The sequence below is a fragment of the Aplosporella prunicola genome (genome assembly GCF_010093885.1).
Source record: "Aplosporella prunicola CBS 121167 unplaced genomic scaffold K452scaffold_43, whole genome shotgun sequence".
Lineage (NCBI taxonomy): Eukaryota > Fungi > Ascomycota > Dothideomycetes > Botryosphaeriales > Aplosporellaceae > Aplosporella > Aplosporella prunicola.
Genome location: NW_022983571.1, coordinates 74334 through 93950, shown reverse-complemented (window position 1 = coordinate 93950; position 19617 = coordinate 74334). Strand labels below are relative to the sequence as shown.

General features: G+C 49.3%; 8 protein-coding genes across 8 annotated transcripts; 3 read left to right on the top strand and 5 right to left on the bottom strand.

Moving 5' to 3' along the window:
- Positions 1-1027: 1027 nt before the first annotated feature.
- K452DRAFT_237243 (uncharacterized protein) lies at positions 1028-2787 on the top strand (the record flags this gene model as incomplete). The annotated part of the gene is made up of 3 exons (XM_033537574.1): positions 1028-2018; positions 2072-2271; positions 2323-2787. 3 exons carry the CDS (start codon positions 1028-1030, stop codon positions 2785-2787), a joined length of 1656 nt encoding a protein of 551 aa, XP_033392336.1.
- A 952-nt stretch (positions 2788-3739) lies between these two features.
- Positions 3740-4729, top strand: K452DRAFT_128185 (uncharacterized protein). Its single transcript, XM_033535259.1, has 3 exons — positions 3740-3895; positions 3944-4599; positions 4699-4729. Coding segments are annotated over exons 1-2 (432 nt in total). The 5' UTR covers positions 3740-3894; the 3' UTR covers positions 4375-4599; positions 4699-4729.
- K452DRAFT_362426 (uncharacterized protein) lies at positions 4709-5899 on the top strand. The gene is made up of 2 exons (XM_033546499.1): positions 4709-4935; positions 4988-5899. Exon 2 carries the CDS (start codon positions 5038-5040, stop codon positions 5428-5430), a length of 393 nt encoding a protein of 130 aa, XP_033392334.1. The 5' UTR covers positions 4709-4935; positions 4988-5037; the 3' UTR covers positions 5431-5899.
- A 949-nt stretch (positions 5900-6848) lies between these two features.
- K452DRAFT_313050 (uncharacterized protein) lies at positions 6849-7610 on the bottom strand (the record flags this gene model as incomplete). Its single annotated transcript, XM_033543622.1, has 1 exon — positions 6849-7610. One exon carries the CDS (start codon positions 7608-7610, stop codon positions 6849-6851), a length of 762 nt encoding a protein of 253 aa, XP_033392333.1.
- A 1403-nt stretch (positions 7611-9013) lies between these two features.
- K452DRAFT_237249 (uncharacterized protein) lies at positions 9014-9951 on the bottom strand (the record flags this gene model as incomplete). The annotated part of the gene is made up of 2 exons (XM_033537575.1): positions 9014-9778; positions 9838-9951. 2 exons carry the CDS (start codon positions 9949-9951, stop codon positions 9014-9016), a joined length of 879 nt encoding a protein of 292 aa, XP_033392332.1.
- Positions 9952-11137: 1186 nt separating this feature from the next.
- K452DRAFT_313048 (uncharacterized protein) lies at positions 11138-13091 on the bottom strand (the record flags this gene model as incomplete). Its single annotated transcript, XM_033543621.1, has 2 exons — positions 11138-12489; positions 12545-13091. 2 exons carry the CDS (start codon positions 13089-13091, stop codon positions 11138-11140), a joined length of 1899 nt encoding a protein of 632 aa, XP_033392331.1.
- Positions 13092-13334: 243 nt separating this feature from the next.
- On the bottom strand, positions 13335-13719 carry K452DRAFT_292269 (uncharacterized protein). Its single transcript, XM_033541340.1, has one exon. It carries the CDS (start codon positions 13692-13694, stop codon positions 13509-13511), a length of 186 nt encoding a protein of 61 aa, XP_033392330.1. The 5' UTR covers positions 13695-13719; the 3' UTR covers positions 13335-13508.
- A 716-nt stretch (positions 13720-14435) lies between these two features.
- On the bottom strand, positions 14436-14856 carry K452DRAFT_292268 (uncharacterized protein). Its single transcript, XM_033541339.1, has one exon. It carries the CDS (start codon positions 14791-14793, stop codon positions 14614-14616), a length of 180 nt encoding a protein of 59 aa, XP_033392329.1. The 5' UTR covers positions 14794-14856; the 3' UTR covers positions 14436-14613.
- Positions 14857-19617: the final 4761 nt, after the last annotated feature.

The window sequence follows — 19617 nt, the reverse complement described above, 5'->3', positions numbered from 1 at the left end:
TTTTTATATATATTATTTGTTACCCCCCCCCTTATTTGTATTTTTGTTTTTGTTTTTGTTTTACTTATTTTATTTGTACTTTTACTGGGCCTTTTTTTTTTTTTTTTTTTTTTTGTTTCAATCTGATGATTAAACTAGTTATTTACAAAGAAATTATACCAACGAGTGTTCCAGTTGTGAACGAATGGCAAACCACAACCCTAACGGAATACTGTTTGAACTGGCATTTCCCGAAATGTAACCACTACAGGACTGAGTAGTAGCATAAACTACAGATATAAGGAGAAAAGGGCGAAACTCTTACTCACTGAAGAAGTGACCGATTGGTTTATTTAAAAAGACCGAAAAAAGACGACTGAACGAATAGCTACAAATAAATAAATGGGTTGACACGACGTGCTTAGACACTTCTAGGGGATACTCAACTTATGTTTCTTTGACTTTGTGAACTTCTTATATGAAACACGAATTGTTATTGTCGATTTATTGGGTTATAATGGACTTCCTTTTGCCCGCGCGACGCTGTTATCCGCTCACAGGTAAAGCAAAAAAGCGGCAACAAGCAACTGGATGAAATGAATAAAACAGTTTTTTGTGTTAGTAGGCTCAGTATTTAGCGTTAGTCCCCACCAAGATGTGTTAAGCATACTGGAAATCACTAGAACAAGCTGCGCTGCCATAACACTTCCCCTTGAGATTATAACCCATCGCACGCGCACTTTGTCTAGCTAATCTTCTCAACTCTCTTGAAACTGGAAGGATACATCCCATCGCGACCGAATCGACTTTGCTGATCGTTGACACGGCGGGACACAAAGCGCGCCCAGCCAACGGTAGTTCGAAAGAGACCACAAAGTCTGGTCAGTAGCTTTTTCAGACCGAACAGATTGGAAATTGACGTTGTGGAGTAGGAATGGAAGCTACAGAGAATATATTCACCCCATTGTTTCCCCCAGACACCGAAGACGAGCTTACGCGCATCGCTCGCTCGCTCGAGCTGCCACGCTTGGAGATACCTGGAGAAGCCATGACGGTTGAAGACTATGGGAAACAACTTTTGACCAGGAACGATCCTTTCGATTGCAAAGCACTAGCGACAATCATCCAACACGGATGCGACTTCTCGACTATCTTGAACTACCTTCAGAAATATGGGAAGACAACGGTTGGAGCTGATATTTCCATGACGATCTTGTTAGAGGCAGGGTCTTGGCATGTCCTTTTCTTCGCCATCGAGCGCAACTGTCCAGAGTGTGTTCGTGCCCTACTCGATTACGGCACCAAGCCCAACACAAGGATGTTCGACGGAAGTATACCCGCTGTTGCCTTTGCCATCATGTTAATCAAATGGACCACCTCAGATTCTACAAACGTTGTCAAGACGCTCCTTGAGTACGGTACAGACCCGATAGTTGTGCCAAAGGACCTCTGGGCTGAGTATCTGGAAGTCCCTCAAGCTAAGCCGCAAAAGGGATTGAAGCTGGATTGGGCCGCGCAATGGTGCAAGCCTGAATACCGCTCACTGCTTGTGGACACAATGCATCTGGGTCACCGCTACTCCTTCTTCCGCGCCAGCCTTCAAGGACAATCCACGACGAGGAAGAATCAAATGGCCGAGGCCCATAAGATCAACGCTCTCTTTCACATCCCTCACCGCATTGTTGGCCAAGGGCCAGCTACAAAGATCATCATGGACCAGGTCTTCGCTGAGTTTGTCTACAATAACCTTACTCCCCTCGTCATGGTTTTCGCAGGCCCACCTGGCCACGGAAAGACGGAGCTGTCAAAACAGATGGGAGACCTCCTTTCGGTTCAAACCATGGTTATTGACTGCGCTCAGGTGAGAAATAAGTGGCAGCTTTTCGGGGCGACTGCCGGCTATCAACGGTCGAGAGAGGGATCCCCTCTTAACAACTTTCTCTCAAGGAACGATGGCGAGAGATGCGCAGTCTTTCTTGATGAATTCGACAAGACAGTTGGAGAGGTCTGGCAAGCGCTGCTAAGGGTTTGCGAGTCTGGTAGGCTCCCTGTTTGACAATACCTATCCATGAAAATACTCACTAGAACTTAGGGTCTTACATCGATCGTACCACCAACACCAGCATCGATTGCTCAAAAGTCATCTGGATCTTAGCAAGTAATCTCGGACACATGGCCATTCAAAAATTTTACTCCAAAAAGATGGAGCACCAAAACGATCGAAACCGATACGACGTCCCCGTTGACCCGCTACAGAAGACGCTGCGAGGTATCTTCAAAAGCAAATGGAGTGTAAGTCACCACTTTACATCTTGGACCGTGTTTGGATACTAATTTTGGTAGTCACCGTTCGTCAGTCGGATTCGTGTTATCGTGCCGTTTTTCCCTTTCAGTCCAGGCGAACAGGCGGTCATCTTCCACGAACAACTCCTTGCCTTCGCCAACGACATACGTAGGCCGATCGACATCCGACCAGAAGTGAAGAGGTACATCGGCCACTGTCACCTTGCTGCTCCGCAGTCTACGGAGATCTCCAAGCACATTGCATCTCTCTACTACGACCGCGAGCTTGGTGCGCGGGCCTACTTAGCCATCGACGATATCAAGGTCAAGCTTCTGCGTGCTCAGAACGAAGTCGATCGGAAGGTGACGGAGCGGACGAATGATGGGCCTCTGCAAAGGTACACTTGTCAGCTCCACGCCGGTGATGACAATGAGGAGTACGTCGAATTGGTCGCAGATGGTTCAACAGAGTTTCGGGACCAGAAGTGCAAGGGTGCCTTATTTTTCAGTAATGACACAGTCTGAGAGTGGCATGGAGCTTTAGTACATCCATCGTGTGATGCATGTGGTCACACAACGGAAGTGTATTTATGATACTGCTCCCAATTGGATAGCTGAAGGGGATGGAAAGGCAAGAAAGGAAAACTTGTAAAATAGACGGGCAAGTTACCTTAGTGGTAATCAAAATAGAAGCTCTAAATAATATAGGAGTAGCCTAAAAGCAACTTCATATTCTACTCTCGGCAGTGAACAAGTGCAAGGGTAATTACGCCTTTTATAAAGATCATCCGGTTAATATGCCGAGGTAAAATATATTTTATATCCCATTATCTTATAACTCTTTTAACGTCTGGTACCGCGAAATAAGAAATATCATATAGAGAATACTGATTAGAGCGTTTCTCGTCGGGCTTCCTAAAACAAAAGAATACATTCACTAATAACTTGATAGTAATTTACAAGCTATCTACCTTTCCACGCTTCGGTATCCCAGCCTTCGCGCCTTATTATTAGTATATTTATGAAGATAACCAAAGCCAACTATGCTGAATATCTTAAGTTAATCGTCAGTAGGTAAGCTGACGATTAAGTTAAGGAACAAAGCAACTGGTTTCTTATCCAGCAAGGAATCCTGTCAAGTATGCTGCCGTCTTAGAACAAAAGCAACCCGCTTCCAAGACGTAGAGACCATGGTAAATCTTCGTAGGCAATATTCATGCGAGGGAGCATCGGTATTTACTGCAGGCTATATGTTAACCTCTTATAATTTATATGATAGGATAACATCGACCAGTAAGTGCTATGGGAAACAAATGAGATGAATATGAACGGTGAAAGCCGATGTCCAGGACCAGATACGGAAGGGCGGCCCAAGCGAGCGTAGCGCGTTTTGAAGCTGCCATGTTGAGGCAAGCGGTCTCGTAACCAAGCCAAAAGCAGACAGATGTCGAAATAGATTACACGCCTAACTCAAAGCAGTTTGAAGCTAAACCAGAACAAAAGCGACACCCCAAACCACCGCAACTCCTGTCAAAAGCAACCAAACATCGCAAAACATCTTCTTCTCCGAAGCGAAATCGACCATCAACCCATTCTTCAATCCCTTCTTATGAGCCGAAAGCGCCTCACGTCAGCCTCCCAGCCGGCCCAGGAAGCCCGGCCTATCGCAAGCGAATCCGGCTGACCCGCGCACGGTCGACGTTTCAGAGCCGCAACCACCAGCCGCCGCCCGCCGTCGCACCAGCAGCCGCACCTGTTTCGCCACGAATGGTGCCCGCACACACCCCCCATCTTCATGCGCGCATAATAATAAACGAGTCTGCTGGGCATCTCGGCCCATCACGACTGCGCTCCAGCCCGTGTCGTCCGAAACCCGCAAAGCGCCCCACTCATTGCTGCGCGCGCCCCCGAACGGGAGCGTGGGGATGTCTGGCCAGGCCTGCCCCGCCGAGACAATGCCCGACAAAAGCGTCTGTTTCAGCTTGCTGCGCGCGCCGATCGGCGGTACCGGGGTTCCTGGGGTCAAAGCTACGGCCGGGTGCCATGGACGGCCCCCCTGAGGAAGAGGCCGCCGCGACGGAGCTGCGGCTGATGAGGCGGTTCGATGGATGATATTGTAAGCATGGCGTCTGATGAATGGCCGTCATGGTCGCGTGGCAAGTCCAGCCGTTGGCCGGGTCGTGCAGCCGTGATGAAGATGGTCGAGGACGTGGGGTCGAGGCGAACATCGACATCGATAAAACGGGCGAGCTAAGATGCAATCTTCCCCAGCTAGGCAAGCAACTTACCTCTAACCGTCGTCCCCACCGCTACAGTGTATGTCTTGCAGCCTTGCAGGTGAGTGGCGCAATCATCTGGCCAGCCCCTAGGCGAATGATGGAGCGAGAAGCCTCATCTTGAAAGCACGGCCACCAAGCTAATGTCCCGGATACGAAGCCGGGAGAGAGACCAACATGACCCGAGCAGATCCGCTCCTATAAGTAGTTAACAGGGCGCACATCACTGCCCGATCGTCATCACCTCTCACACCAGACCAGCAACGACGCCACATCTAAACTACCTTAACTCACACCCTCTCCACGCGAACTTGAACTTTTTTTCTCTTGGGATTTGCCTGCCTTACTCGCCACTCCCTACACCAAAACTCATCCTTCGACGCCGACTGCCCCATACGTACGTACTCCTATCATCGGCTGACCCGCCACACGCCGCTAACAATACGCAGACCACAACAATCAAAACAACAACATCATCATCATCACCACCACAACCGAAATGGCACTCCGCGTCCTCACCGTCTTCGCCCTCGCCCTCGCAGCGCAAGCCTCATCGCCCGACATCGACACAGACGCGATAACGTGCGGCTCCAGCTCAGAAAACCCCAGCACAGGCGGCGTGACCAACGTCATCAACGAAGTGCGGCCAAAGGCAGAGTGCGCGCAGAGCAACGGCTGGGGCGACAAGTGCCGGCAGCTCGTCAAGCACTCGGACGCCCAGATCAAAATCTGCGGCGCCAGCGACGGCATCAAAAGCATGGGCTACCCGTGCACGGATATCGCCACCTACGCAAACGCTATTCAGCAGCAATGCCTCGACAACGATAGCCAGACCAGCGGTGGCACTTACCAGATCGATGACGATCAGTGGATCGAGGTTGTCGCGTTGTAAGCGGGGTTCTAGAGCGTTGCCAGTTGGGCGCTTTGGTGCTGGGAAAACTGTGCGTTTGATGGAGTTTGTTGGTGGCCATGGGCGGTGTGGCGGCTTGATGCATAACAGGTTTCTACTGCTTGATGTTTGCTTTGCTCTTGCTGCTGCTGCTGTTTGTTTGTTTGTTTGCTGCTTTTTCTGTGCAAGGAGTTTGTGACAAGGTCGTAGTTTTTGCAGCACTCTTGTCTTCTTTGTGTTTTTTTGCTTTTAGATACCTCTAGCTATTTCGTTACGATGAAGACGCATCTGGAATCCGAACTGGTTTCGTTGAGGAGCTTGCTTGTTGTTTGGTGTTGTTTGTGCTTGTGGTTTGTCTTGGTTATGTGGTGGGATGTTGGAATGTCTATAGGGAGTGGGATTTGGGAGGCTCTCTTGGACATCATGTGTTTTTATTAGTACCAGCAGTACCACAGTAATCTAGGAAGCCGAGAAAAGAAACTGTATTTCACTAACGTCCTTCACCTATGAGCGAAGTTCACCGTTCAGCGAAGCCGGCCAATTAAAGCCTGAATCGTCCAATCGAGGAGACCCACGCGACACGCTCTTAATTGGGCTCTAATTGGTCGACTTCGCTGAACGGTGAACTTCGTTTATGGGTGAAGGACGTTACTGGGCAGAGAAATTATTTACAAAAAACATGCTTGCATCAGTGTACCACAGACCGAAGGCGATATGGAAATTTGCTTTGGAAATAAGTAACAGGCGGGCTCTAGCACAGACGGTATGCCGCTCTGGTATCAATCAGGTATATGAAAATGTATAGTCCTTTAGCCAAGATTGATGATCCTCCATTCTGGCCTCTCCAGCAGCCAGGCTTGTTCTGTTATTGGAGGATCAACCATTCCGACCCGAAAAGCTATCCCGTTGTGCCATTCAATCATCATGAGATGGAACAGATGCTTTTTTATAAACCAAGGATCACTGGTCCTACCGATAATAATGAAATCGTATTCCTTTTCTGGGTATTGATTCCAGTTCGGTCCAAGGTTTATCACTGCTGATAAGCCTCCTCTTGGCCCGATCACTCTGGCAATGCCATTTCTGTACCGAGCCTTGACAGTCAGTGGAGCAAGGGTAGTTGCGAAGCACAGAATATGGGTGAGAGCAGTTTGCAGGTCCGGAATATTGGTGGGGTTCAGCCACTTCTTGTCACGGAAGCCGTGGGTTCTGAGAAACTCTTCTTCTGGATCAACGATCTCTCCCAGTGGCCTTCTGGTATCAAGTCTTGCTTGGCACCAAAGCGTTGTGCAGAAGCGGACAAACTTTCCGTCGGAGGGTTGTATTTTCGTCCATGTGATCAAATGGTTATGGTCAAGCCCGGAACGATCAAAGGGCTCAGGCCACGTCGCACTGCCTGAGGATTTCCAAGCCGCCCAAGACTAACTTGGGAAGCTCCTTGGTGCGGTTTCTAAGCGCCGGCCTTCGCTCCGCCTCCATAGGAGAGAGTCATCAAAACCGTCCATTGGGTGGCCCCAGAAGAATTCTCCTACGCGGGGCTCAAGAAGATTCATAGCTCCTTTGAATGCATCAAGTACGTCGCTTTCATACGTTAGCTCCCGGCCGGTGTAATCTTTTGCGTAGCGAAAAAACTTCTCGAAACACCCCTTGGTAAGCCGGGGTTCATGCTGAAGGTCTTGATGCACTTCTACAGGGATCCGTCTGTAATCAGTCTCTAGGATTGCATCCTCGCAGTAAGTGGTAACCTGGCACTTATAAGCCGCTTGGGATTCAGTGAAGTACAAAATCCGCTTAGAAAGGGCTTTCTCTTGGAATGTCCAGCCTCGTGTAGCCCAGGTACTATCTGAGATTTGACTGTAGTGGTCTTTGTTTTGGGAGCCGATCAGATGCAAGCCCTGTATACATGCGGTGTACTGCGGCATCATCCTGCGTCTGGATCTAACGCCTGACAGACCATCATCGGCGTTGTCACCGGCGGCAGCCACAATTGTCAATGCTGCGTGGCTATAGATGATATCCATACTGCCGATTTGGGATCTTACGTCGGATTCATTGTCTTGTTGAATACAGATGCAATCCACCCAGAGGTATCTCAGGCCCAGTTCCGTTGTCGCGAGAATTGCATCCCGTATAACCAGAGGAATGGCATCATTGCCGTCAGACAGGGCTCCGGATTTTTCCATCTTGGCCTCATTTTCTTGTGTAAGCCCGAATCGCCGCGCCTTGCCCCATACGTAGCTCAAAGCAACATAGTGACTTCGGGGAGGACTTTAGATGAGGCATCGGCGATGACAATCGATCAGGCGCCGTGGGTTCGAAGACTGTTCATCCAGAGGTATGAGTTTGCAAGCTTCTCCGTGGGAATCCCAGCATAGCTTCAACCAAGCTCTTAACATCTCAAAATCTATTTTTGGTTCATTGATATACCGACCGTACATGACAAGGTCGAATGGGTATTTTGAGATGTTACTATCACTTTGTTGGATGATGGCTTGGCGGAAACGGCGACCATTACTGTCGTCCAACTTAAGATGGAACCAAGAGACACTTCTTGCACAACTCATGGAGAAATAGTTGTACTGCGCTGAAAAGGCTTTGGTTGCAGTGACAGATAATTTCCACAGAATTCTCCGATACTCTTCCGCCCCGTCTAACAAATGGTCAAGTGACAACGATTTCTTGATGAGTGTACAGAAGGTACATCTTAATGAAAGCTTGTCAAAGCCTCCGTTCACGTCTGGAGTAATATGCCAAACCCAAGTTCGGTTGTGTTCTTGTAGGGCCTTGTGAGGGTCCAGGTATGAGCATATGCTGCATAATTCGGTGGGGCGATCCATTTGAAAACGAAATGTTTAACACAAAGAGTTTTTTTGATGCTGTCGCGAAGCTGGAGAGAACTTATGAATGCGGGGTTAAAGCTGACGTGTTTTTGACGTGCCAGGATAGTGCGTCACACTGCATAAAAAGCCAGGCAACATGCGAGCAAATCAGCAACTACTAAATCTTAGCGCCTTTATGGAAAGGCACTAACGATTTATCCAATTCCCTTTGCCAAAGAATGCTAGTTTACAACATCGAGAACAAAAATTCATGAAATCCCAAACCGTCCTGTATTTTGAAATCTTTCATTCTCTCCACTTAAATCATTCATTGGTCTATTCTCAAGACATGGAGTCCGCTCCTTCTCAGCATGAACAAACCTGCGAACTTGACGCAAAACTCCAAGAAGGGCTCGAAGCCTATGCCGAAAGTTTCATATCGGTGAACCAACTTTCAGGCGGGATTGGCGATCCTAGAGACGTAGAAGAGCTACAACAGAAAATTCCTCCAGGATGCGAGTGCGATCTTCTCGATGCCGCCTCCCGGTCGCCCGGACTTACTCGCGACTAGTCGCTCTCATACCGTTCTCACTTATTGACTTACAGTAAAGTCGTTCTCTTCTTCTTATGAATTTAAAGGCCACTTGTGAGTTTCAAAATACAAATTAATTTGCCAAATATCGTTTGCTAAGTACTGTTATGCGTTTGCAAATTGTATGCTTTCTACATGCTTTGTTTACCAAGTTCAACCTCTATTCTTGTACGTTTCACAACCCCACCGCATTCTGAACTCTAGGTAGGCCAAGTTGACGCAAAACTTTTTTCGGTCCCTTCGCTTTCCAGTCGTCCATTTGAATGTCGTCGTTCAGCCAGACAGAACCTACCATGCCAGCAGCATTCGTTGCTATTCCCTCGAAAATGGCACGGCTCCTAGGAATGACAATCAGCCATTCGTTCGTAAGCACAATATTATGTGCATACTCCGCATCCTCGGAGCAATTGCTTGATGCCTGTTTCGCCCTCCCCAGCAAGTCCTGATAAGTTTGCAGGAGAACTTGTGGTCCATCTCGGCTTCCAATGATGCCCTTGTCCAAATACTGAAGAAGGTAAAGGAAAGGAATCTTCGCAGGATCAAAATTCCGGTCATCAGGGAAAAGGTGACTTGGCCGGGGCAAAACATGGATGTGCTTATGCTGCCTACTTGCTCCAGACTTGGCGCCGCAATTGTACATGGCCATATGCGGATCGCCCATCAAGGGAAGAATGTCGCAAACGGCCTTGAAATCTTCAAGATCGAGTTGCTCGCTCTGGCGACGGTAGGAGTCGGCGGTCAGGAGAAGTAGCTGGGACCGAAACACGCAGAACTTGTTCAGCACAAGCAGGTGCGTGGAGTTGATGTTCGCTAGCAGCATTTCGGAGTTGTTGTTCAGGATGTCGCTTCCGGGTCCGAAGCGGGTGGGATGATCTTCAGTCTGCACGGCTTCCCCGGCTTGCGGCTTGCTTGAGAGCGCATCGGTGATGTAAAATTCGAACTGGTGGCATGAGTCAACTATCGCTCGCTGTCTTTTATTTTGAGATGAGCTTTGCTTACTGTGAATCCGTCGTCTTCAAATTCCACCTTACGGGGTGGCGAGTATTGAATTATGCCACGTGTCGTCAGGTCGTCGAACTTCTCGAGAAGGTTCTTGTAATCAGGGACAGCCATTATGGCTTTACGGTTTGATTGAATAGAGATGCGCAGATGCTGTGTCCGGGTTGTCGTGGAAAAGGTCACGTATCCTTCGGTAGAAAACAGTAAACAGGGAACCTGGGAACGCGATGTCAGTCGGTCCGTCTCGCTCCTCTTTGGCTAGCACCGACGACCAAGCCTTCGTTACGACTTTCCATCCGCCCGAGCAACCTCATTGGCTGAGTTGTGCAAATGCTATGAAAGAAGATTTGCGATATTCATGGCAAGTCACATTTTATTACTTTGCGTCGAAATTGCATGCTGCCCAAGATTTTTCGTTGTTTGCGCATAGGATCATTGCCTTCATCCGAGTCCGTCACCGGTGGAGAGGAACCGGTACTATCCAAATATGATTTCAACAAAAAAAATGTCTGCTCTTTAGTCCTCTTGTGACGCCACTAGGAAGCAACAACCGCCAATATTAGAAGTATAGGTGTTACTGACCAAAGCCACCAGAGACCAGAGATATTAATTTCGCGGTCTCTGTCTGATGTTGGAAAATTGTTGGTACCTATAATGGTCTAAAAACTCAACACAAGGACAGGCCAGCTCCCCAAAGGAAACCATATTAAAAAAGAAAATTAAGTTCCTCTCCCAAACTCAAGTTTTCCCCCAAGAAGTCAAACAAGAAAAACATGGATTTGCTTTTCGTTCTTCAGACTGCGAATCCTTTTGTGTAGTGACTCGCTTTCTCGTTTAGCTATCCACTCCAGGGCTTTCAGACGATCAAGCTTTTCGCTTAAGACTTTGTGTTTGTAGGAAAAATCCCTTTTTGTCTCTATAAGTATTTCCCCAAGAACAACGTCTTTTTCTTCACGCAAAAATTCTTGAAGATCGCTTTTCAATCCTGCTTTCTCTTGGTAAAATGATGTTAATTGTTCCCGTCTTTTGCTTTCAATTGTACGTCCAACTTCTTTCGAAAGGATAATTTGCGATGGTAGTAATGAACAAGAAATTGTAGAGTCCGTGTAGAGACTACTAATATCTCGATAAGAACCATCTAGTTCTTCCATGACACGAGAGTACTCCGGTAATGATGGTCGGGGGAGAAATAGTGTTTTTTCTTCCATCACAGGGCTTTGCGGATAGATCTTCTCAAGGCCACCAGAATGGAGAAATGCTTCGTGGATTTTACAATGCCGGGAACCTCTTTCAGGTGTCCCTAATTGATTCTGTGTGCGATATTTGGCTTGGGATAGCTCTGAAAGTAAGCCGGAAATTTTTTTTTCTCCCGGCCTGCCTCGAACAGTTCCGTTCGGCACACTGCTGTCGCTACCAAGTCACTCCAGTTGGACATGGCTTCTCCATCCATAAAACCGTACAAAAAGCAATCTCCAAACAACTGAAAGCACGTTGTCTGCACCCCACCCGAAAATGGCGGTATTGGACTCATAGGTAAGTCGTAAGACCCGGATCTTCGAAGTACGAAGGGTGTTGATCCCCCAAGTAAATAATATATAAAATCGCCGACGGCTGTTTGCGAGGGTACCAGTCCAAAATCACCTTCACTGGTTACAATGAACGTGCGTTGCCTCGTTGCCATGTGTATGCTATAGCCAACGTCCAAAATCTCATGGTTTCCCGACGGAATGTTTGTCACGTTGAAACGGTGTTCTATATCAACTCGAAAAGGTATAAGAAGGTCATTTTTCGCCACCTCATCCTTTCCCAAAGGTGCATCCGGCTGGTGGAAAAGCCAAATAGCAATTTCTTTGATCTCCTCTGGGCGGATGCGTCGACACTGGGGGGAACTGTCGCTTTTGGTGTAGATAATGCCGGCGCATAAGGTAGTCAAAAACGAAATCCACTTCTCATGTGTCCCCAGGTGCTTGGAAAGCATCAATATCCAAGACTGAATGACTGGATTCAGGTCGATTTCTCCGAAAGGCACCGGGCCAGCGCTTAGTACAGTGCCCAAACTGTGACCGGAAAGACGCAGTGCGCCATTTCGATAGTTTGTCACATGGGCCAGCCCGTATTGTGCAATAAGGAAGTTCTCTACGGCTTGCAAACAATCCGACTCGGATAGATCGTTCGCAGCATCTCTTGTTTCCGGGTTCAGAAACTTTGTCCAGTCGGAATGTCCGAGAACCTCGTTGCAATTCTCAAAGCCCCAAATATAACCCAGTGAATATAGGAATCTCTGAATTCTCTGATCGACGACTGTGGATTCCTCCCCAAGAGTAGTTTTCTGTTTCATTTTTAATTCGCATAGATGATCGCGTGTTCCACTGAAACAGAATGAATCATCTTCGTATTCAATATAGACAGAGTTTTGAGGGCATGTGTGGTATAGTCCTGCTGTGTCAGCACGCCGCCGGTCAAGTTCGTGATATTCTGCAGTCCAATCTGGAACCCATGAAGGGAGGTCTCGACGAGATTTTCTCCCAATGTCTCCGTTTAGGACGCTTAGGTTTTTGACAGTTTTCATTATCCCTAGAGCGGTTCCCTGGAATACCTCTGTGACGTCGAGCGTATAGTCAGGTTTTATCGGCAGCTGGCTTCGGACAAGGCCTAGCAGAGCGTAGACTGTCTCGAGGATCCGTTGATTTCCGTCCACTGAACTGACGAAGCAGTGGAAGAAGAGATGTCTCCTCTTTGCTCACCCAACGTTTTCGCATGTGCTCGATGTCAAGGATTGTTTGAAAGAATGACGCAAGGACCTTAACGTAATCGGATTGGAAGAGAGTAGGTGTTGATAAAGTCTGCAAATTGGAAATATTGTTTGCAGCCTGTAGGAACATGTTCCAAGTTGAGACACATGACCCATATATGAGAGTCAAGTTTTGGGGAATCACAACTTCTTGAAGTGTCCACATCCGATCCCACCATCGGCTACGCATTAACTGCCTAAGGGCTTCGAACTGACGACATTGACTCTTGACGTAAGGAAAGCCACCTGAGTTAATGTCATTCAAAGTGACATCTTTCAAGCTCTGGGCTTCGGAAATGGAGTGAATAAGACGGAATGCATCAAAGGCGTAGCCGATATGCGAGCTTCCTGAAAGTCTGAGGTTGTTGGTGGAATAGTTGTAATTTTGGCAGAATTTTGGTGCAGCATTGCTTTGAAAGAAGACGCTAACTTGCGCGTCTTTTCTTCTTTTTGGGGGGTTCATCTTTATTCCGGGGCTTTGGACCTCGCCAAGGTAGACCACGACTTGCCGAGCAGTCATATAGATCTCGCGCATAATATTGAATTGTTCGTTTCGCTCTTGTTTGTCAAGTCGGTTGATGCATATAGCGTCCACCCAGACAGTAGTCGCCCCAAAACTCTGGCGGAGCCTCCTGAGAGCGAAATCCACACTCGCCGATACCCGATGTAATTTGCCGTTCACCAGTATTGATCGTGTTGGACTATCAGGCCATATTTCTTCATGCATGATTCTCTATATTCACTTTACTTTTTCGTTGTCTCAACACCCTGTTACTTTCTATAAGCGAGCACATGACTGCTCCACCTCTTCATGTATATAAAGCTCGCTGCCAGACACTCTTTCAAAATCAAGCCGCGTTCTCTCTTCACTCGCACGGTTTCAACTATTCAATCCAACAGATCGAATAGCTTCAGGGGACCCCCAAGCGTAAGAGAGAGCGTCGAAAGTGGGTTTGTATCTGAGTGGTATTTGAATAAGTCCGCATTCGATATCCTCGTCCCATAATCCGGAGGCCAGATTAAGGAGTCGGAATTCGCCTTGCTCGAGGGGAGCGTAGATAGACATTGCTAAGAATGGCGACAGACGGCTTGGAAATCATCGCGCTCCGACGACGATAGTGGGCCAGGGAGGAATTTAACCGCGAGCTTCAGTGAGGCTGAGCATCGCCAAGGCTGACGTCTACTGCAAAGCCAACGCATCGGTACTATCAATACGTATTTCTCAATATTACACTAGCCCCAATTGTAATGGGGTCGTCCATCGGTCAACTAAAATGGGAAGGGGGCACTGCCATCCCACAGCCTTACTGAATGTGAGGTGCGTCGCAAAACTTGGACAAACCACATTCTTAACCGAGACGCAGCTTTTCACATGCTAACAGACTAGCAAAGACAAGGGCGAGCCTGCCACTGACCAAAACCAGATAACCTTTCTCCGGTTCGATCGGAAGGAAGGCAGCCTACACAGAATTATCCAGCTGACAGTGCGGGGGTGGCGCAAGGGAAGCCTCGTTTATACCACCAGCAGTGGCTGTGCTTATTCCCTGCAAAAAGTCCGAGCCAATAACATCTTCACTTAAACAGAAACAGAACATCAGACAGGACGTTAGACAGAACACGAGAAGAAAAGAATAAAGTCGCGATAACGAAGATAGATACTGTCCCATGTACAATCTAATAGCAGTATAACCCCACCATAGAGAATTACCGTGGACTTTTAGAAGCAACTATAATGCAGGCTCTAAAAATCCAAGTAAAACCTTACGTAACATATTGTTTTCCTTTATACAGACACTCATAAAGACAGAAAAAAAAAAAAAAAAAAAAAAAAAAAAAAAAAAAAAAAAAAAAAAGCATACGTAATTGTAAGATCGATAGCAAGCATAAGCAATAGAAAGAAAGCTATCACCAAGAGTGAATAAAATACTTACAACAACACATGCGCTTCTAAATTCCTATCGGAAGCTTTCAAAGACAAGCGCACCCTACATATTAACCAAACCATTCCCAAAAACCAACAACACTACCCCATTAAAACTAGCAACAAACCAAGCAGCAATAACAAGCATAGACACGCCCGGCAAAACAAACAACAACCTGCACCACCACCGAAGACGAACCCAACACGACCCAGAACCCTCTAAGAACCGGGACGTGAATTCCATTCAGATCCACGCACCGCAACCGCCTAAGCATACATCAATTTCCAAGACCTTTTCGAAAACGCCATCCACGCACAAACGCCCGTGCCGGTGCCCACCAATCCTGCACCACCTATCTATCTAACATAACGCCCCAATGCCGAGAATTTCCGACGCAGTTACAAGCATCCGCAAGGGTTTACCGACAGACCAGGTATGTTGTTAACATTAGGAGCGAGAACCAGGAAAAACAAATTCTGTCTTATTTTTGTTATTACTTGCAAGGACAGAAACAAGGCTTCAGATGATAAATACAACAAAATGTATGTCATGGCACAGATATTATTAATAAAGACATGACAACATCAAGCTAGCACCTATCTGAACCCCCACAAATGCACCATAAACCCAACCTCAAAAATCGAGCGAAACAATCAAGCATCGTCATTGTCTGCGGCAAGAACGATATCGTCGACCCAGAAGGACGACGTAGTCGTGATCAGGGGCAAAAGGTTATTACCACTACACTGGATAGTGATGGCAAGCTCGTTCTCCACCAGCGAGGGCGTGAACGACGGTGCCACATTAAGCGCGTAGTCATCTCCGCCAGCGTTGGGATTCGACAAGATCGGGACGCCGTTCACCGTAACGTCCAACGAGCAAGTCACAAAGGCCTTGTATTGGACCTTAAAGTACATGCTGAAGACATACGGTGTCATTGCCATGAGGTTCACCGTCTGCTTGAGCGTCGTTTGCTGTGGCGATGAATCAAATACGCCGAAGCTACCCTTCAATGAGTAGCTTCCGGTGTGGTGGTCGCCATCGATGTTAGCATCCCTATCGGGGAAGGTCCACGGATCTTTGGCTCCGGTCTCGAAGCCGCCGTTCAGAACGCCGTACGTAATTGCAGGGGTAGTAGCAGCGGCGTTGGCGGTCCCAGTGCTCTGCGTAGCGGCAGTAGCAGTGGAAGCGTCAGTCGAGGTGGCGGTAGAAGCAGTAGCAGACGCGTCAGTTGAAGTGGTTTCAACGGCAGTGGTAGCAGTCAAAGCCTCCGTCGAGGTAGTTTCAGTGGCAGTCGCGTCGCCAGATGCAGTAGCAGTCAAGTCGTCAGACGCAGTAGCAGTAACAGAAGCGGAAGTTTCAGCCGAGGTAGTTTGCGTAGCCGCAGCAGCAACAGGGCTCACTGCGATGTCGTCCAGGTAGAAGGTACCGTAGTAAGGTATAGGAGCCCCAGAGTAATCTCTCCAGGTGCACTCAACTTCGATATGGAGCGTCGTGGAATCTGTCTTGGCAATGAAAGGTTCCGACGAGATCAAGGTCCATTCAGCGCCGCCAATATTGCTTTGGTAGACGATGTAATCAGTGTTGTACAGTTTCACATAAGCGTCGCAATTGTTTTTGTCCGCGTCCTTTCGCAAAATCCACATGCTGAACGTGTACTGCTCGCCCTGGATAAAGGTAATGGACTGGTCAGCGTTGCCACCATACGCAACACTGCTGATGGACCAGTCCAACTCGAGCGCGTAGGAGCCACTGTGGACAGGAGTAGTGACAATCTTTGAGCCGTCTTGGCGCCCGTACGTATTCCATGGAGAGATCGTGGCCTCTTCGAAACCGCCGTTGGAAAGAAGATTGATCGGTGTAGCGGTAGCAGCAGCAGCAGTGGTAGTAGCAGCCGAGGAAGTCTCAGTGGTAGCGACCTCAGTGCCGGACGCGTCAGTAGCGGTAGAGGTCTCGGTGGAGGCAGAAGACTCAGTAGCAGTCGAGACAGCCTCTGTGGGAGTAGCACCTCCAACAAAAGTAAGAGCAAAATCGTCCAAGAAAAAGCTCCCAGTAGTTTTAATGGCGGGACTGAAGCCCATGAGTTCACAATCGATATCAACGAAGAGGGTGTCCGACGCCATCGTAGCAGTAAAAGGATCCGACGTGATCTGGAACCACGAACCGCTATCAATGCTTTGGCCGCCAATAATTGTCGCGCCCGACGCAAGTTTTGCCGAAAGGGTGCACGAAGTCGGTTGGCCGTTAATGTGTTCAGCCCACAAGCTAAGACTGTATTGCACGCATGCCGTAAGATCGACGGGCTGGCTAAGGTGGTACGATCCGAAGTCTCCGCTGTCAATGTAATCGGCCCGCATCGCGTATGAGCCGCCGTGAGACGTTCCACTGGCAACGTAGAAGCTTGTGTCACCGTTAGCATTCCAAATGCCGAGGCTGCCGTCTTCGAAACCACCATTTCCGAGGATATCGCCAGTAGGAGCGGCAATATTGGAAGGGCAGGTAGCGGTGGTGGCAGTGGCAGTGGCAGTGGCAACCGTAGAAAGTTCAGTCGTGGAGACTTCACTGATAGACGCATCAGAGGCGGTCGAAGTCTCAGTAGAAGTAGTGGAAGTTTCAGTGGAGGCAGAAGTCTCGGTAGCAGTGGTAGCAGTCTCCGAAGAAGAGGAGGTCTCGATAGTAGCAGCCGAGGTTTCGGGATCCACCGAAGCCGAAGCGGAGGCAGAAGTGGTAGCCTCAATAGTGCTGACAAAGGTCGTAGAAGGCAGCGTAACGGTAGTCAGCGAAGTGGCGCCGGCAACAGTGACTGTGGAAGGCGAAGCCGTAGCAGTGCTGATGATAGTTGTGGACGGCGAAATAATCGTCGTCAGGAACGTTGACCCAGGGATGATGATAACTGAAGCCGAAGACTCAACGGTGGTCGCATCTGAATGAGTAACCGTAGAGAGTGATGGGGTGCCCGTAAGGGTGACAACAGAGGGCGGCGTAAGAGTAATGGTCCTAACCATTCTCAAATCGCCCGATGTAATCGTCTCCAGAATCGTAGATGCCGGGATGGTAGTAACAATTGGCGTACCAGAGACAGTGACATCCGACGACGAACCCGTGACCGTAAGAACAGACGGCGAAGCTGTGACAGTGCTGACAAGAGTCGTGGAATCAAGCGTAATCGTCGTCAGGGAGGTGCTACCAGGAATGGTGACGACAGACGAGGCACCAGTAACAGTGGCTTCAGAAGCGGTGCCAGACACAGTGACGTCGGATGCCGAGCCAGTGACTGTGACAACAGAGGGCGAAGCCGTCACAGTGCTGACAATGGTCGTCGAGCCAAGCGTGATAGTCGTAATGGAAGTGCTGCCGGGCACAGTGATGACAGACGGGGCGCCAGTGATGGTAACAACCTCAGGCTCACCCGTAACAGTGCTCACAACCGTGGTGGACGGAAGCGTGACCGTCGTAAGCGAGGTGGAACCAGGAACAGTGAAAATCAAGGGCACGCCAGAGACAGTCACAATGGAGGCAGCGCCAGAAACTGTGACAACAGACGGCGAAGCAGTGACGGTGCTGACAAGGGTGGCTGAGGGCAGGGTAACCGTCGTCAGGGACGTGGAACCAGGAACAGTGACGACCGAAGGTATGCCGGAAACGGTGACAACAGACGAACCGACCTGAACGGCAGTGCCAGAAGGCGAAGCAACAATGGTGCTGACAGTGGTGTAAGGCACTGTGATGGTCTCAACAACAACACCGGTGGCAGTGACCGTGACAACAGACGGCGCAACCTCAATCGTGCTGGTGACAGTGCTGTATGGCAGCGTAATCGTCGTAAGCACAGTCGAGCCGGGCATGCTGACAACAGAGTGAGTGGCTTGCACAGTGCGCGTAATCGTGCTGTACTGAGTCAGAGTCGTCAGGAACGTGGAGACAAAGCCGGAGCCAGAGCCTGAGCCAGAACCGGGGACCGTGACGACTGACGGCGAGGCCGGGGACGCGGCACCGGAAGACTGGGCGACAGGAGAAACAGCAGCGCTGGAGATGATGGTCGTGGACGCCGCGCCAACAGCGCCAACAACGTCAGAAGCGCCAGCAGCAACGGTGCCCTGCGCAGGCGCACCACCAAGAGTAACAGTTCTGACCTGCGTAACCGTCGCATCAGCACCAACGGTAACGGTAACGGTGCTTGCTGCATCAGCCGGACCATTGCTAACAGTAACCGGCGGGAGGACCTCGGCAGGGACTGTAACGGTGCGAGGGTTGCCAGGGACTGTCACAATTGTCGTGATTGCAGGGAGTTGAGATGCGGAAGCGGATCCCGAGGCGGCGTTGGAGGGTGCGGGAAGTGTGAGCGTCACAGTGATGGGCTCGGCCAAGAGAGTCACAGTTTGAGTTGTGGGGAGGAGGTGGATGGTGGAAGTGGAAGTTGAGGTTGTCGTGCGGACGTCGGTGACGGTGGCAGTGAGCGTCTGGGTGAGCGTCTGCGTCAAGGTCTGGGTGAGGGTACTCGCACTATCACAACATCAGCATTTCATCTCTCAAAATCAATATTCGGTGACTTACGACGGAGCGGCAGGACACTCATTGGTGCGGCGGAAGGGAAGGCTTGGCAGCGCGGATGCGGCGGCGGCGTAGAGGCCGATCGCCGCGAAGAGAGTGGGCTTCATGCTCGAACAGGAAAGCAAAAGCAAAAGAGTGACAGGCGAGCAGCGAGTGGCGACAGAGGGCTAGAGAGCAGCAGCAAAAAAAATGGTAAAATGCGCAGTGATTATATACATGGACCTCCTATTGCATCTCAGCCTCAATCGTGAAGGAGAAGCACTAAAATCCAATGGCGGCGCCTGTGGCGCATGGCTGCGATAGTGTGCAGCTGAATGTTAGAGGTCGTGTGCGGGGCGCAGTACAGGAGCTACCTAGTTAGTGCTGGTCTTGACAAGAACGGCATTGACAGCGGGCCTGTCAAGGAAAGCAGCGAATCGTGCACCATCGGCCGTAAATCATCGTGGAGACGAGGCGGGGAGCGGATGGTGTTGAGATCGAAGCAAAGCTTGGCGAGCGTCGAAGGATCGGGGTGGA